Source organism: Myotis daubentonii, chromosome 13, assembly GCF_963259705.1.
Source record: "Myotis daubentonii chromosome 13, mMyoDau2.1, whole genome shotgun sequence".
In the NCBI taxonomy this organism is placed as follows: domain Eukaryota; kingdom Metazoa; phylum Chordata; class Mammalia; order Chiroptera; family Vespertilionidae; genus Myotis; species Myotis daubentonii.
Window position 1 is genome coordinate 39,502,756 of NC_081852.1, and position 16,356 is coordinate 39,519,111.

Sequence of the window (16,356 nt, forward strand, 5' to 3'; positions counted from 1 at the left end):
ATTGGAACAAACTTCCATGGCCTTCCTAATTTCACTTAAATGATCTTGAGGCAGCGCACCCAAACTTCCCATCAGGTGGAGAGCAGGGAAGAAACAGGAAAGGAAAACAAGATAAATCCCCCAGAAGAAAGGGATTGTGGAAGCTGAAAAAAGGGGGGAAACTTCCACAGTGAGAATTCCAAGATCGTGGGGGGATGACGCTTTCAAAGGCTCTTCTCGGTGTAACAAAGCAAGGAAACTCACGCTTTAAAAAAGGACAATAGCAGAGTCGTTCTACTTCGGAAAAACCCACCGCAAAGATGGCGGTGGGCCGAATCCCCTTCGCCTCCCGCGGCCACATTTCCCACAAGCCCCTCCGCGCGCCCTCGCTCGCCGAAACGGGTCCGGCCGGGCTGCGGCCACTGCGCACGCGCAACACGTCGTCACTCGCGCTCCCAGGACGGCGCGGTGCTGGCGGGAGGGAGGGGCTTTCCCAGCTTCCGCCGCCGCGTCGCCTGGGGTCTCGAACGTCGGGTTCAAGCTGCCTCCGCCGTCGCGGGGCAGTCGGGGGTTCCCGAGGCCCAGCGAGGGGCGCCCGGCGGCGCGGCCATGGGACTGCGCCGACCCCGGTGACCGGAGGGAGCTGAGCGGCCCAGGCCCTGAGTGCGTCTCCTCCGGGGGGCCTCGCCCTCCTGCTCGCGGGGCCCGGGCTCCTACTGCCGTTGCTGGCGCTGCTGCTGGCGGCGGCGGCGGCCAGGATCATGTCGGGCCGCCGCTGCGCCGGCGGGGGCGCGGCCTGCGCGGGCGCGGCGGCGGAGGCCATGGAGCCGGCCGCCCGCGAGCTGTTCGAGGCGTGCCGCAACGGGGACGTGGAGCGAGTCAAGAGGCTGGTGACGCCCGAGAAGGTGAACAGCCGCGACACGGCGGGCAGGAAGTCCACGCCGCTCCACTTCGCCGCAGGTAACCCGGGCGGCGCCGCCTCGCCTCTCGCCAAACCCCACCTGCGCGCCGGGCTCGCGGGCTCCTCTGCCCGCCTTTCCCCGCTGGCACTCCGGGCCTGGGCTTCTCCTTCTCATCCAGGGGGGCTTGGGAAGATTGGGGAAGGGGCTGCACGGAGCGTGCCGCGCTCAAGGTGTGTGTTTTTTGTGGCTTTGTTTTGTATCGTCAATACTTGGATCAACTTCCGGTCTTGCTCCCCTAGAAGGCCTCTGCACGCAAGAAAGCGGGGACGTGGTAGACCTTGTAATCTGAAAGGCCTCCAAAATCTGTCCTCCTTGCACATTCCACTGTGATTCTCACCAATCCTTTGGTTAAGGTGTTAAAGGCCTCTGTAAAATGCAAAGATGTAATTTAGAAGGAGTCGCTTAGTGGGCCATTGACACATTTGCCTGAATGGGTTTATCTAGGTATCATTAGCAAGTTTCTGGAGAGACAAGTACTGGAAATGGTCAAAATCGGGAGAACTGAGGTCTGATTTAGGCCGGATCGGGATGGTGGTCTCTGCCACACACGCGCACACGCACACGCACACGCACCCTTGGGGTGGAAAAGTAGTAGGAAGAGAGGAAAGATGATGCAGATACTTTAGCTTGGATCTAGAGTTACATTGGGACTGATTTTGCTTCATTCTGAGATTTATATCGTCTGAATGACTTTTAGTATTGACTAGGTTCACTTTATGATATAAGCATATTACATTTCATTGAAGAATTTAAAAGAACTAGAAGTGAGACCCTCAGCTTATTTCTATACTTTTCACTTTTAGGAAAGATCAAGACTACCCCTGTTCTTATAATTGAAAATGGGATTAGGGTTTCATACTTCTGATAATCCTGGTGTTTTATTTGATGTATTACTTGATTGCTTAAAATAATTTTTTTATTGATTTGAGAGAGAGAGAGAGAGAGAGAGAGAGAAATTATCGATTTGTTGTTTACTTATTTATGCATTCATTGGTTGATTCTTGTGTGTGCCCTGACCCGGGATGGAATCTGCAGCCTTGTCGCATTGGGAGCTATCAGGCCAGGCTAAAATAGTTTTTTAAGAAACAGAAGGATATATTTTAAAGCACTCTCCTCTTTTGGAATAGGAATGATGTGCAAAGAAGGAGCATAAGAAAGATTTCCTTGTTCACAGACCTTTTACTCCCAACAAAAATTTGTTTGCTTTAACCTGTACCAGTTTTAAAACATAAATATTATTAGGAGGTATGCTTTCTTGATCAATTACAACTTTGTTGGGTTCCCAATGGGGAGCCTTTTTAAAGAGAGAAGGTTTGAAGGGTTGTTGGTGAGAGAACTAGAAACAGCCTGTGGGCAGCAGAAGGGATTAAGAATGCTCAAGTCAAATCTAAGCTGTTTAGCCATTTTGCCTAAAATTTTGGTGTTTGGTGCTGCCTTTGCTCAGCTAATTTGGATTGTCCTGTTTGACCATATATTCAACATTTAAACAACTGATTTGACAAACTGTCATAACCAACTGATACGTAATTCAAAGGGTAGTGTTACTTAGATTCTGTTCACTTGATATGTGGGATAAAAATAACCAAGGAAGATCTTAGTTGCTACCTTTCAAGAATTTGATGTATTAATGAGTTCATATCTGAAAATAGGAATATTTAGAGGTTTAAGATTATGGGATTAGCTTCTTACTGATATCTGAAAATAGGAATATTTAGAGGTTTAAGATTATAGGATTAGCTTCTTATTGATTTTGTGTGCCCCCCCCCCACCACCACCACCATTCCACCCTCAGTCTGTCCCAACATTTCAAAGTACTTTCTACAAAGGTTTATTGTGGTTTGTTGAGACTGAAATGGAAAACTTATTTTGAGAACAAGCCCACCCCTCACAATTTTCCATATTATCAGGTACAGATTATACAGTTAAGAATTTAAGGTATGAAAAGAAAATAATACAATAAAAATTGCTAATGGTCTACATATACCAGAGCTTTAAAGTCCTGAATTTAAAACCAGGCATAGCTCTAGCCGGTTTGGCTCAGAGGATAGAGCTTCAGCCTGCAGACTGAAGGGTCCCAGGTTCAATTCGGGTCAAGGGCACATGTCTAGGTTTTAGGCTTGATCCCCAGTGGGGGGCATGCAGGAGGCAGCCAATCAATGATCCTCTCTCATCGATGTTTCAATCTCTCTCTCTCCCTCTACCTCCCTTTCTGAAATCAATAAAATTATATATTTTTTAAAAAGCATGCATATAACTCCATATATAAGTGTCTAATCACTATGTTGTACAAATAAAAATAATATATTGTAGTTGAACTATAATTGAAAAATAATGTTAATTTTTTTAAAAAAATTTAAATTTAAAGTCCTTCCCAAAATTATTTAGAAGTTGCAAATGCCACATCACAAAAAAGAAACTTTTAAATTAGCTTTGTAAATTTGATCTAAATTATTAGATGATGGGAGAGAACTTGTTTTCTCAATTTTTAAATAAATGCATCCAGCTGCATTTTCTCTTACTATATGGAGAATACATTGTATATCCCGGATGGTGAGTTATCAGTCATGTTAATGTGCATCTAAACATGCCATTGGAAACTCAACGTAGGTGGTGAGACTATGTAGCTGCCTGACCAAGCTGTTTCTTCGGTTTGTACTTTACAGAGTAAGCAATGGAGGAAAACAGGTTTTTTTAGCCAATTAAAGTTTGGAGGTTTTACTGCGGTGGGGGGGGGGGGGGAGCGTGTTTTTGTCTGTTTGTTCTGATGTCCAAGGAACAGGAATAAGTCTGTGCAGACCAAGGAAAATGGATAGAAGAACAGTTTCAGAAAAAATTGTCTTTTCATCTAAAACATTTAGTTAAAAGAATAATCAGTTGCCATCCCCAAAGGAGTTCTGTTAGTGAAAAACGCAATCAACATAAACTGGAACTTTTCTATTAGGTGTATTTTTTTATTGAACTGGATTACAATCCTTGTAGATAAGTATGCTTTAAGAAGTCATTTTTATAAGAAAAATTGTTTCCTCTTCAGTCCCGCCACTGCCAGCTCCCTTCCCTCCTTATCTTCTCCCTACCCCCACACTCCATCCCTCATACAGAGGATATGAGTGAATTTTTGTGACATGTTGCAAAACTTGTAGAGGCAAGTTGGTGGAGAGAGGCTGCAGCTTTAATTTTGCTAAAAACAGTAGCATCTGAAATGCTTGACAGTGTAATCCCCTAGAAAAGAGCAGATTTCAGTAAAGGTGATTGCTTCTCTGAACTTGTTTAGAAGAGGGACAGAAACTTTGGGAGAAAGTCATCTTATTGTCCATCATAGCCAAAGAAATACATAGCATTCTCTAGAATCTTAGAACTGGGGCGGGTAAAATAGAATTTCATGGTTTGAGAATTTTAAATATTTTGGGAAGTGTGCAGCGTGGTATCGTTCAATAGAGAAATGTGTAAAACCATTTATCAGATTCAAGAATTTTAGATATAGAGATGGTGGCAGAAGATGATATACATATCAAAATATTAAACAGCACTAAGCAAATGTTTATTAAGTCCTATATACATGTATATTAGAAGAATGACAAGTTGGAAAAGAGCTTGCATTGTAGAGTTCTAGATAAGCAAAGTAACACTTGTTTTGTATTTGTAGTGTGTATGTTACTGTTCTGTATTTATAGTATGCTACTCAACTCTACATTGGACCAGTCAGACTGAACCTCAATTATTGTATTCAATTGTGTGGATTGCATATAAGAAGGATTTTTATTATTATTATTCAGAGAAGGGAAGTGGGATTAAAGCCTCTGGAATTTATTATACAAGCAACAGATGAAAACTAGAGTTACTTATTCTAGAGCTGAAAGAAGACTAAGGTCAGGCAGTGTTACTCTCTTCACATGTATTTAAGACATTCCAGTAGAAAAGTAAATGGATATGAGTTGTATAGCTTCAACAGTCAAAACAAGTACCAGTAGATGGAAGGTTGCAGGGAGTCAGACCCCCTTTAACAATCTGTTTAGCTATAGAATTGGTGGGGTTGGCATCTTTCAGAGATGTTGTAGAAAGGATTTCTGCATAGGACGGACAGTTGGACCAACAGGTCAGACACTGACTGGTATAACAAAGTGGAATGATTGCCCCAACTGAAGGTTTTAACAACTCAGCTATCAAAGATAGAATAGCTTTTATACTTGATGTTCATATCCTTTCTCATAGTGGTACTTTTAAAGACATCCAGTATGTTTCAATAGTATTTCCTTCTTTTGTCTGTAGGCCAACATCATAATTATGGGAGATTCATAAAATGTACCCACATTCCTTACCTAGGACTAGAACTAGACATTATTGTTTCCAAAATTGCTTTTTTGCTTTTGGGGAGAGGGGGAGAGTGAGTAAAATCCTACATCAGTAAAAAACCCAAATCCTCTATAATAAAAGCCTAATATTCAAATCCAACGACTGGTTGCTATTATGTGCACTGACCACCAGGGGGGCAGATGTTCAATGCAGGAGCTGCCCGCAGGCCCCAGGCCAGCCAAAGCAGGGGGCAGCGAGTGGGCGGTGCCAGCAGCCAAGTTGGGTGCCAGTGGGGGGACTCCTGATCCCCCCACCAGTTGCCCTACAGATCGGTCCTGATCACTGACCAGGCCTAGGGACCCTACCCATGCACGAATTTCATGCACCGGGCCCCATTATCAAATAAACACCAGTATATTTAAGAATTCAGAATCTTTCTTGACTTAGCAGATCTCCCGGTATATTATCAAGATTTGAGCTACACTTTTTTCCAGTATATTTAAGAATTCAGAATCTTTCTTGACTTAGCAGATCTCCCCAGTATATTATCAAGATTTGAGCTACACTTTTTTCCTCAGCTCTTGCTGGACTTAGAGGTAGGCGATTGACTTCATTCAGAACTAGTTTGGAGTACGTACTTCTCCATTTAGATAGTTAGAATTTCATCAGCCCAGAGGTCATGGCACCCTTTTCCAAGTTTCTCTTAGTCTGATCAGGTAGATGGTATATTGTCCTAAGTTGAGCTGGGCAAAACCTTCTTTGTATTTCTCATTTGAAAGAAATATATGTAGAAAATACCTTTCTGGGTTTTTGCTAACTAAAATTATTAGTAAGTTTAAAATGACATCCCTCAGAAAAATCTGACAAGAGTCCTGATAAGAGCCTAAGTCTGCTTGATTATGCATCCAATCTCCCAGATTACATGAGCATTCTCTCTTTCATGGCATTTATTGATATTTCCTGTTTCTGATTATTTTTTTTCTGATAAAGCCATATATGACTCCAGCTTACCTTTAGCTTGTCAAGTCATCACTATCATTTCATACTAGAGGCCCGGTGCACGAAAATTCGTGCACTCGGGGGCAGGGGGCGGGGTCCTTCAGCCCGGCCTGCTCCTCACAGTCCCAGTCCGGGAGCACTTAGGGGATGTCCGACTGATGGGGGAGAGTGGGCCTAAGCCATAGTTAGACATCCTTAGTGCTGCCACAGAGGCAGGAGAGGCTCCCACCACCTCTGCTGCACTCACCAGCCATCAGCCCGGCCTGTGGCTAAGTGGCACTCCCCCTGTGGGAGCACACTGACCACCAGGGGGGCAGCTCCAGCCCTGCCCCCCCTCCCCCCATCACCCCTCCATTGCTGCTATTCGCCACCGCCTCCTGATTGCTGTCCCTGCCCGCTGGCATCCACCTTGGCTGGCCTGGTGCCGCTCTCTCGCAGGCCCCGCCGACCAGTCATTCCACTGTTCGATTTGCATATTAGGCTTTTATTATATAGGATTAGACCAGTTAAATCATCAGTGGCCCATCTCATCTTCAGACTATAAAAACTGGGAGGTGGCAGCTCTCAGTAAGATTTTCTGAGAGTTTAAGTTGGTTTCTCAGTAATGACTTCCACTACTTAATAGTATTTATGGAAGCCATTCAGTTGAAAGGATGTTTCCAGTATAGCAGCAAAATATGATACTGTTAACAATAGTCATGGTTAGCAGTTCCTGGAACTGCTGAAACTGATGATGGCACTAGGTAGTGATGAAACCTGACAAGAGAAATTGAATAGACTGCTTTTCTTTGTGGTCACAAATCATCAGCTCCATATTCTCTCAGGGTCATTTGCTTACTATTTCAAAATATTAGACATGTACTAAGCAAATGTTTATTAAGTCCTATATGCTAGATTCTGGCCTTGGCCAGTGAACAGAAATAAACAGGACACACTACCTGCTATTAAGTGACAGTTTATTGATCAGCAAGTATGCTTTCCAAATATTCCTGTTTTGTTTCATTGTTAGTGCTTTATAGTAGATTCAACAATGTATGATTTCATCAGTATCTTCATACATGACATTGAGCAGTGTTTAAAGATGACTGCTCTTCCATAATTATAAAATAAACCACAATATATCTTGAGCAGCCATGACTACTAACTTTAGGTTTCTGATTCCTTTATACAGAGATCCTTAGGATATGGAGGTTGGCATTGATTCTAAGGTATGCCTATTCATGTTCTGCCTGGCCAGTAAGAACATGATTAGAAAAAAAAACCTGCAAAGCTATTTTTCCTCAAGAAATGAGTACTTAACAGATGCTTTGAACTATTTTTGAGACTATAAGAATGGGATTTCATCAGGGATTAGAGTTTAGGAAGTATCTTGAATCTAAAGGTTTCACTAAACTAACAGTGGAAGATTTTAAAATTTTAAATAGCTACATACTCACCCCCTCTAAGTTCCTTTTATGCCAAGAAGTGGCTTCAAAATTTCAGACTCTTCATCTACTCTCAGCATAACAACATGATCTCCACTCACATGTACAGTCCTTACAATGTGACTTTGAAACATGCTGATCTCTGCTGTCAGTCTCCAGATGGGTTTCAGACATCATGTTGATACAAAGTTATAGAAGTAGAAGTTATCTGTGTCTTGGACTGTTTGTAACTATCCTATATAATAAAAGACTAATATGCAAATCAACCGAATGGCAGAATGACCGGTTGCTATGATGTGCACTGACCACCAGGGGGAAGACATCCAAAGCAGGAGCTGCCCCAGGCCAGCCAAGGCGAGTACCAGTGGGGGGCCCTTGATTGCCCTGCCAGTCACCCCACAGATCGACCCTGGATTGCCAGCCGGGCCTAGGGAATTCGCTACCCGTGTACGAATTTCATGCACCAGGCCTCTAGTATAAATATAATCACTTCACCCTTTCTACCCAGCTTAAACTTCAGTTTCAGTATTGTCGTAAGTGTCAGTATTGAGTCTCTCTCTCTCTTTATCTCATCAATGAGTTCTTGAATTGTTGAATCCCTCTTTATTATTTCCCATCCAGGAACATTTTAGCATGGCTTCTACTTAATTCTAATTTATGCATTTTTCTTTGGAGGACTTAAATATGAATAATTTGTTTTCTTTTAGGATTTGGGCGGAAAGATGTAGTTGAATATTTGCTTCAGAATGGTGCAAATGTCCAAGCACGTGATGATGGGGGCCTTATTCCTCTTCACAACGCATGCTCTTTTGGTCATGCTGAAGTAGTCACTCTCCTTTTGCGACATGGTGCAGATCCAAATGCTCGTGATAATTGGAATTATACTCCTCTCCATGAAGCTGCAATTAAAGGAAAGATTGATGTTTGCATCGGTAAGACTGTTTACTTTCCAGAATTTTCCTGAAATAGTTTGTAACCATTCTGAGTCTAACTGACTTCATTCATTAATATGATCAAATTCTGCCAGGCTGAACTTAAATACTTAAGAACACTTAATAATTTAAACTAACCACTATTTACTAAGTGTCATTTTGTGTATAGTACTGGGCTTAAGCTCTTTAGAGAATAGAGACAAAATTCCTGTTTTCTGGAAATTTGAATTTTCTTGGGAGATAGCACACACACAGAATCAGATAAAGTCATGGCAGTGAACAGGGAGTGTTCGAGGATAATGAGGGCAGTGAGTTGGCTGGAGTCCAGTCACTCCTTTCTGAAGTCTTTCCAACAAGTAGTGGGAGAAAGGTTGAAAAGGTAGGCAGGGACATCTTTATAAAGAACTTTGAATTCCAAGTTAAGGAGCTTGATATTATGAAGACGGTTAAGGAAGGGAACAACAGTGTGATGAGAATAGTGTGTTTTAGCAAGAGTGATCTGATAGGTGGCTGGTAGAATGGATGGCATCAGAGAGATTAGCTAGGAAACTGTAGAATAACCCAGATAAGAAATGATGAGGTTATGAACTAGGGTTATTATAGGAGAATAGAAATGGCAGGATGCATAAAGAAGCATTTGAAGGAAAAATTATCAGTCATTTATAATACTTTAACAAATGAGATAGGCTTTGCTCAACAGTTTGATCATTGACAGAAAAGTATAAGTGAGAAGGCCGCTTATTTGATTGAGAGTTTTTATTAACCTGGTATGACTTTTCTGAACCTAACATAGGGATTTTGGACTCTGCTACCTTAGTTCTATTTTCTGACATAGGGGCAGTTGAAATTCTTGAGGCAGATAGAAAGCCTGTGTACTAGGGAAAGTCCAGGGCTCTGTGCTGGACTTACATTGTTCTCTTCTGCCCTCCAAACCCCAAGTCACTGTTTAGATTAAAGTCACCATCTTAGTTCAAATTAGGTAATTTATAAAGATACGAAATAGATTACCTAGTAACCTCTGCCCAGTGTATTATCTTATATTGTTGTCTTATATTGCTACTGCCTTTTGCTAGTTCCTGAGTCTCTGACATATAAATAACTAGTTTTAATAAGTAGGGTTTTCTAAATATAGTTATAGATCTGCACTATCCAATCCAGTATGATAGCTGAGGACTTCTTGAAATTGAGATCTACTCTAAGGGGAAAATATACCAGATTTCAAAGTCTTAATATGAAAAAAGGAAATGCAAAGTATCTCAATTTTATTTTGATTACGATATAAATATAAATATTGAAATGACAGCATGTTGCCTAACCTGTTTGGCTCGGTGGGTAGAGCGTTGGCCTGCGGACTTGAGGGTCCCAGGTTCGATTCCGGTCAAGGGCATGTACCTTGGTTGCGGGCACATCCCCAGTGGGGAGTGTGCGGGAGGCGGCTGATCGATGTTTCTCATCTATGTTTCTAGCTCTCTATAAAAAAATCAATAAAATATATTATAAGAAAGAAAGAAAGGAAAAAGAAATGACAGTATGTTGGGTAAATAAAATGTGTTAAAATTTAGCCTGTTTCTTTTCATTTTTTATTACATATTTAGTTCACATTAATGCCTCACATTTCATTTCTGTTGGATAGTACTGTTACAGATAGGAATAGAGTAGAATGAACAGTAACCCAATCAAAGAATGGACTTTGGGCTTCCCTTTCTGCATGTACTTGCCTGTCTTTCCCCAGCTCCTTATTTGTAGAGTATGCTGTAATATCTTTACATAACAAATAACAATACAGAATATAGCACAGGTCTTTCTTTTTATGTGCTTTGGATTATAGTTTTAATTTGGAGTTTGTTAACCCTACAGAGAGTGTTTTTGTTTCTTGTTTTCTTTTTTTAAGAATTTGCCTACATATTTTTTTTATTTTGAATAACCACAGATCCATATTTCTATAGGATTAGAAATTTTATTTCTGTTATGATAGAACAACCTTTCTAACATAGGCAGTATTCATTTGGAATGAAAAAACAATCTTTCAAGCAGACTTGCCTTTTATTTTCTTATACACTCTTATCTGTCCTTAGTCACTTGTCTAGCAAAGGAAAATCTGACTGAACTTAGGAGACATTAATGTGTGTAATACATTAAATAATAAAATGTATAATACATTAAATGTGTATAGTACATTAAATAATAAAATGTTTTATGCTTATCTTTAAAATAAAACATTTACCACACTTTTGGGATATGAAATATCTTTAACCTTGAGTCAGAAATCAAATTGTCATGAATACCATCTTGAAAAAAGTAGTATTGCTATTTTTCAGTGCTCTTGCAGCATGGAGCTGAGCCAACCATCCAAAATACAGATGGAAGGACAGCGTTGGATTTAGCAGACCCGTCTGCCAAAGCAGTGCTGACTGGTAAGTTTGTGTACTCTCTTTGGGTATTCCAGGAAGAATATAAAGAATGAACTTCCTGTGGTTAATGACCTCAACTAGATGTTTTTAAATAGTGTCAGTTATTATTTTTATTTTTTTACTTCTGTACAGTTGACATTTGATTCTTATCTAAGAAAGATAAAGCTTTTTTTTTTTTCTTTTCAAAATTGGTGTTCCTTCTTCCCTATTCCATGCAATTCCCTGCTTTTGTCTTTTAAAAAATACCTTGAGGTTCAAATGAAACCTTGCACTAGTAGCCAATATGCAATTCATATTATGGGCAGCAGTTTGGATTTCATTTCAGCAAATCAGTAAACACTATTCATTTTGTTAAATTATGTTTATTTAAACCATATTAATTGTAAAGGTTTCTTTGTATTCATTATAAATATAAAAGCTATAGGCATAAAGTATATATTTAATCCTGTTTTTATTTATATATACAGTTAGCCCTCGTTGTCCACAGAGTGCCCCTTAATTCCCATGAATACAAATGTCTTTGGATGTTCAAGCTCTTTAAGAAGGCACAAATCAGCCCTAACCGGTTTGGCTCAGTGGATAGAGCATTGGCCTGCGGACTCAAGGGTCCCAGGTTCGATTCCGGTCAAGGGATGTACCTTGGTTGTGAGCACATCCCCATTAGGGAGTGTGCAGGAGGCAGCTGATCGATGTTCCTCTCTCATGGATGTTTCTAACTCTCTATCCCTCTCCCTTCCTCTGTAAAAAAAACAATAAAATATATTTAAAATTAAAAAAAGGCGCAAATCGATGCATACTGTAGGCTCTCCAAATTCATATATTCTCAACTGTGAATTGAAAATACGATTTTCAGTCTGAGATTGGTTAAAGTCATGGATGCAAAACCTGCAGATATGGAAGGCTGACTATTTAAAAAAGCATTGTAATAAAAATAATTTTAGTCTTGAAAAATCTTTTGGGTTCACAAGAATGTTAATGGTTATGTTCAGTTGGTGATGCTATAGATTATCTTGTCATTTTAAATGTTGGTATATTGGATTTTGTTTTGTTGGCTTTTGAATGAAGTTGTATATGCATTTTGTGTGTTATGCGAATAGCATTTTGGTTTTCTATAATAATTTAAGGAGAAAAAAGAAAAAAGGTTCACCCATAAACTCCCACCTAAGACAAACTTTTTGAAAATTTTGTATATTTCCTCCTTGGCTTTCTTTTTTCTGTTCATATTGTTTTCATATAGTTGCAGTGATACTTTGTTATATATCATTGAATTTTTTTCACTTCTATAACAAAGGTAGTCCATGTTCTTCATATAAATATTTTTAAACTGTACAATATTCTACTGATTAACCGTTTTCCTTTTATTGGAAATTTATTTTCAAATTTATATACTTTAAATATAATTCAATGAGCATCTTTATGTATAAAACTATAGTTACTTTTGTAATTGAAATGTTTAATTTCTGGTTTGGTTTTGTTTTTCCCCCGATTCATAGGTGAATATAAGAAAGACGAACTCTTGGAAAGTGCCAGGTGTGTTATATATCCCATGAAATCTTCATCATTTAAATGTTTTTTGTTTTTTTTTAATAAGAAAACTAAAAAAAGAATGCATTTTTTTAAATGTTCACATAAATGTCCTCATATGGGATGTGCTAAAAAATAGAAATTGCTAATAAATTTTCTTTTGTGTGTTAGGAGTGGCAATGAGGAAAAAATGATGGCTCTGCTCACACCATTAAATGTCAACTGCCATGCAAGTGATGGTAGAAAGGTACTTTCTTTTACCCCTAAGTTTGTATTCATCTCCTGGTAACATGAAAATACATTTATCTTATTATAAATTAAAACATTTGATGAGAATGCTGATATATTCTTTTAAGCAATAATTTGGATTCTTAAACTTACTAAAACTTTTTTGATAATAAATATTTAGTTCCTCTTTGTAAACTTTTGTACTATACTTTCAGTATATGTATTGGATTTTTTTAAAACCAAATTGATGACTATTTAGACAATAAAGTTAAAGGGCTTTTTTCTGGATTTTGGGGGGTTTTTTTGTTTTTTTTAGCTTTTCACACCTTTTTTTCAGCCAGTATTTGAATTTCATTAATTTTTCTGATATTTCAGTCAACTCCATTACATTTGGCAGCAGGATACAATAGAGTAAAGATTGTACAGCTGTTGCTGCAACATGGAGCTGATGTCCATGCTAAAGATAAAGGGTAAGTATTTGAACAAAAATTAGGATTTCTTAAATATTACTATCCTTATAGTAATTTCTGTGACCTTATAAAAATCATATGTTTTACTAAACAGCATAAACATGTATTGAGCTTTTATGATATTCAGATATATCTGAGGGCATAGGGAATTATAAAACATTAAGGCAACCACTCAGGCTTACACTACACTTTAGGGGGCATGAAAAGATATCTGACAATACAAGTTCTCTAGTAAGTGTGAGGTGTAGAGGCATTCAGCGTTTGCTATAGTGTTATAGAAGGGTAAGGTAGAGATCATCAGATCATTGTATGCTAGGCTGAGTAGTTGGAACGGTCTTTTGAAAGCAAAGAAGAGCCAGTAAAGGACTTAAAACAAGAAGTAACTACATCGGGTAACCTTTTGAAAAAATCTGGCTATAGCTTCAAGTACAAATTGAAGTGGGGATTATTTCAGTAGTACAGGGAGAAATAGTAAAGGCCCAAACCAAGACAATGGCAGTGCAGTGGCGGGGGGAGGGATGATGAAATGTATTGAAAGAGACTTGGGAATTAGAATTGCTAGGACTTAGGGTTCAAATGGATGTTATTAAATTTTGTACGTTTTTATTATGAGGTCACATAAGCAATTTGCTATTTAAGTCTGACTGTAAATTTAAATTAAATTAACTAAGTCTTGGGAATCTCTAATAACAGGCTTTCCCCCTTCTCATATTGTAGTGATCTGGTGCCTTTACACAATGCCTGTTCTTATGGTCATTATGAAGTAACTGAACTTCTGGTCAAGGTTAGTTCTGTTGTACTTTTCTTATAATTATATAAGTTATTTTAAATACCTAGTGTATCTGTTTTTCTGTGTGTTTTTGGTGCTTAGTGGATATAGGAGTATTTATAATTATTACAAAGTGTAGATCAGGGATCCTCAAACTACAGCCCGCGGGCCACATGTGGCCCGCCGAAAACATTTATCCGGCCCGCCGGGTGTTTTTGCCGTTGCTGCCTGTCCTGCTTAGCAGCCGACTTGTCCCGGGCCCGCAGTGCGCATGTGTGGAATGTCTGAGGGACAGTGAACTGGCCCCCTGTTTAAAAAGTTTGAGGACCTCTGGTGTAGATGGTTGATAGGTCAGCATCTGACTGCTTGAGATTTTTGAGATTCCTTAAGATTTTAAAGTAGCACTACCATCTTATGAATAGCAGATTACGTGATTCTATAATTTGTAGCTAAAGTGAAATTTTGAAACTCTTAAAAATATCAGAGCAATTTTTAGTCAATCATATATTAAAACTACAATTTACATTTGCAAGACTTGCCCAGTTGTACTTTGAGTTGGAACAGGTTTGCTTGGATAGCTTTACTTCTTCCAATATGCTGGGTGACTGTTGTTTAACAAGCAGGTTCCTGGGACTGGCAAGAGATTCCTTATTTTGCTCCCTATTGGATGAGAATAGAAGATATATATTCTCCTTAGAGTGGATCCAAGGATGTTACGCATACCCCAACATTTTTTTGTCCCCCAGTCTCTCTGTATGTATTTGACCACTCTCTTTAGACTTCTCTCACTCTGCACTCACTCTGCCCCTTGAATACGTTCCCTCATTCTATATCAGCAGCTGTCATAGGAACGGAAAGAAGACATTAGTTTCCAATGCCTCTATGCTTCCTTTGGAGCATGTACTACCACAGAATACATTTTTCCACAGAAACAACTTTGTTATAATGGTTAGATACTCTGAATAGTCATAAGCCTTTTAAAATTTATTATGTGGCTGTAATATTACATACATTCATAGCAGTAATGCTTTTGCTTATAGTAAAACTGAATACAGCAGGGTATTTGGAATGTTATGGATGAGAGTGAAACATCAGACAGATTGCAATGAGACTTTTATAAAAAGACAATTGAATGGTGTTTTTCTAAGATGTAGTGTTTACTAAATAAGTGTGGGAAGTTGACTAGAGGTTATATATATAGATAGAGGAGGTTAGAAGAGGCGAGGGTACAAACAGTTACAGAGTACTCAAGTTCAGGACAATCAGGAGAAAGCAAGTAGACAGACGGAATACAGGTGGAAGTCCTGGGCAACACAGTCAGTAAGCAATCCTTGCTAGCAAGTCTGGCTAGCACAGTGGTCAGCAAACCACGGCTCGCGAGCCACATGCGGCTCTTTGGCCCCTTGAGTGTGGCTCTTCCACAAAATACCACGTGCGGGCGCGCATGTACAGTGCGATTGAAACTTTGTGGCCCATGTACAGAAGTCGGTTTTCAGCCTGGGCGAGTCTATTTTGAAGTGGCATTAGAAGAAGTGGGGGGTGTCGGTAAGTCGGGCGACAGGAGCCGTGGCACAGGCGGGCCATGGGATACGCAGCGCGGGGGAGGTACATTGTTTTGAGGTACATTTGCTGAGGTCGACCCCTTCCAACTCACATCCACACTCGTCTATCTGAAACAAGTGTACAAGATGAGTGTGGATGGGAGAGTTGGAAGGGGTTGACCTCAGCGAATGTACCTCAATCAGATTGAGGACGCTTTTAGCAAAGGCCAGCTTAGGAGTACCTTAATTAAGTTAATAACAATGTACCTACCTATATAGTTTAAGTTTAAAAAATTTGGCTCTCAAAAGAAATTTCAATCGTTGTACTGTTGATATTTGGCTGTTGACTAATGAGTTTGCCGACCACTGGGCTAGCACATGATGGCATTTAACAACAAACATGCAGTAGACTGCTTTTCATGACAATGATGCATACAGATTGTGATGTGACTGCTTGAAAAGCTAACATAATTTTATGCCAGTAGTAGAAGTATAGTATCAGGAGCAAATGTCCTAACAGATGCATTGTACTTGTGCAGTCAAACCGATTGAGAATCTATCATTCTAGGCTCTTAATATTTTTAAGTGAATTTTTTAAACTGAAGTCTATTTAGTTGAGAGCCACAAAGGTGATAGGAAGTCTAGAAACCATGAGTGAAGGAGCTGAAAGTGTTTAGATTGGAAAAGAAAACCATAAAGAATTGCCTTCAAATATTGCAAAGAAGAATATTGATCTCTTTTGTTCCAAAGACCAATAGATCAAAGTTTAAAGTACATAATTAACTTAATGTAAAAGAGAACTTTTTAACAACAGAAGTTATCTATTA

At 39.5% G+C, this 16,356-nt stretch overlaps 1 protein-coding gene across 8 annotated transcripts in view; it reads left to right on the top strand.

Annotated features, from left to right (window-relative positions):
* Positions 1 to 441: 441 nt before the first annotated feature.
* Positions 442 to 16,356, top strand: part of TNKS2 (tankyrase 2) — a 56,079-nt gene continuing 40,164 nt past the window's right edge. For 3 of the 8 annotated variants that reach the window (XR_009448386.1, XR_009448387.1, XR_009448388.1), the window contains exons 1-7: positions 442 to 939; positions 8,362 to 8,586; positions 10,905 to 11,000; positions 12,491 to 12,527; positions 12,693 to 12,768; positions 13,125 to 13,219; positions 13,937 to 14,003. Coding sequence is in view for 4 of the 8 variants with exons in the window: in XM_059662826.1 (XP_059518809.1) it covers positions 741 to 939; positions 8,362 to 8,586; positions 10,905 to 11,000; positions 12,491 to 12,527; positions 12,693 to 12,768; positions 13,125 to 13,219; positions 13,937 to 14,003 (795 nt within the window). In the remaining 4 variants the exon portion in view is untranslated. The remainder of the gene's footprint in view (positions 940 to 8,361; positions 8,587 to 10,904; positions 11,001 to 12,490; positions 12,528 to 12,692; positions 12,769 to 13,124; positions 13,220 to 13,936; positions 14,004 to 16,356) is intronic. The other 5 variants (XM_059662823.1, XM_059662825.1, XM_059662824.1 and 2 more) reach the window with 2 other exon arrangements.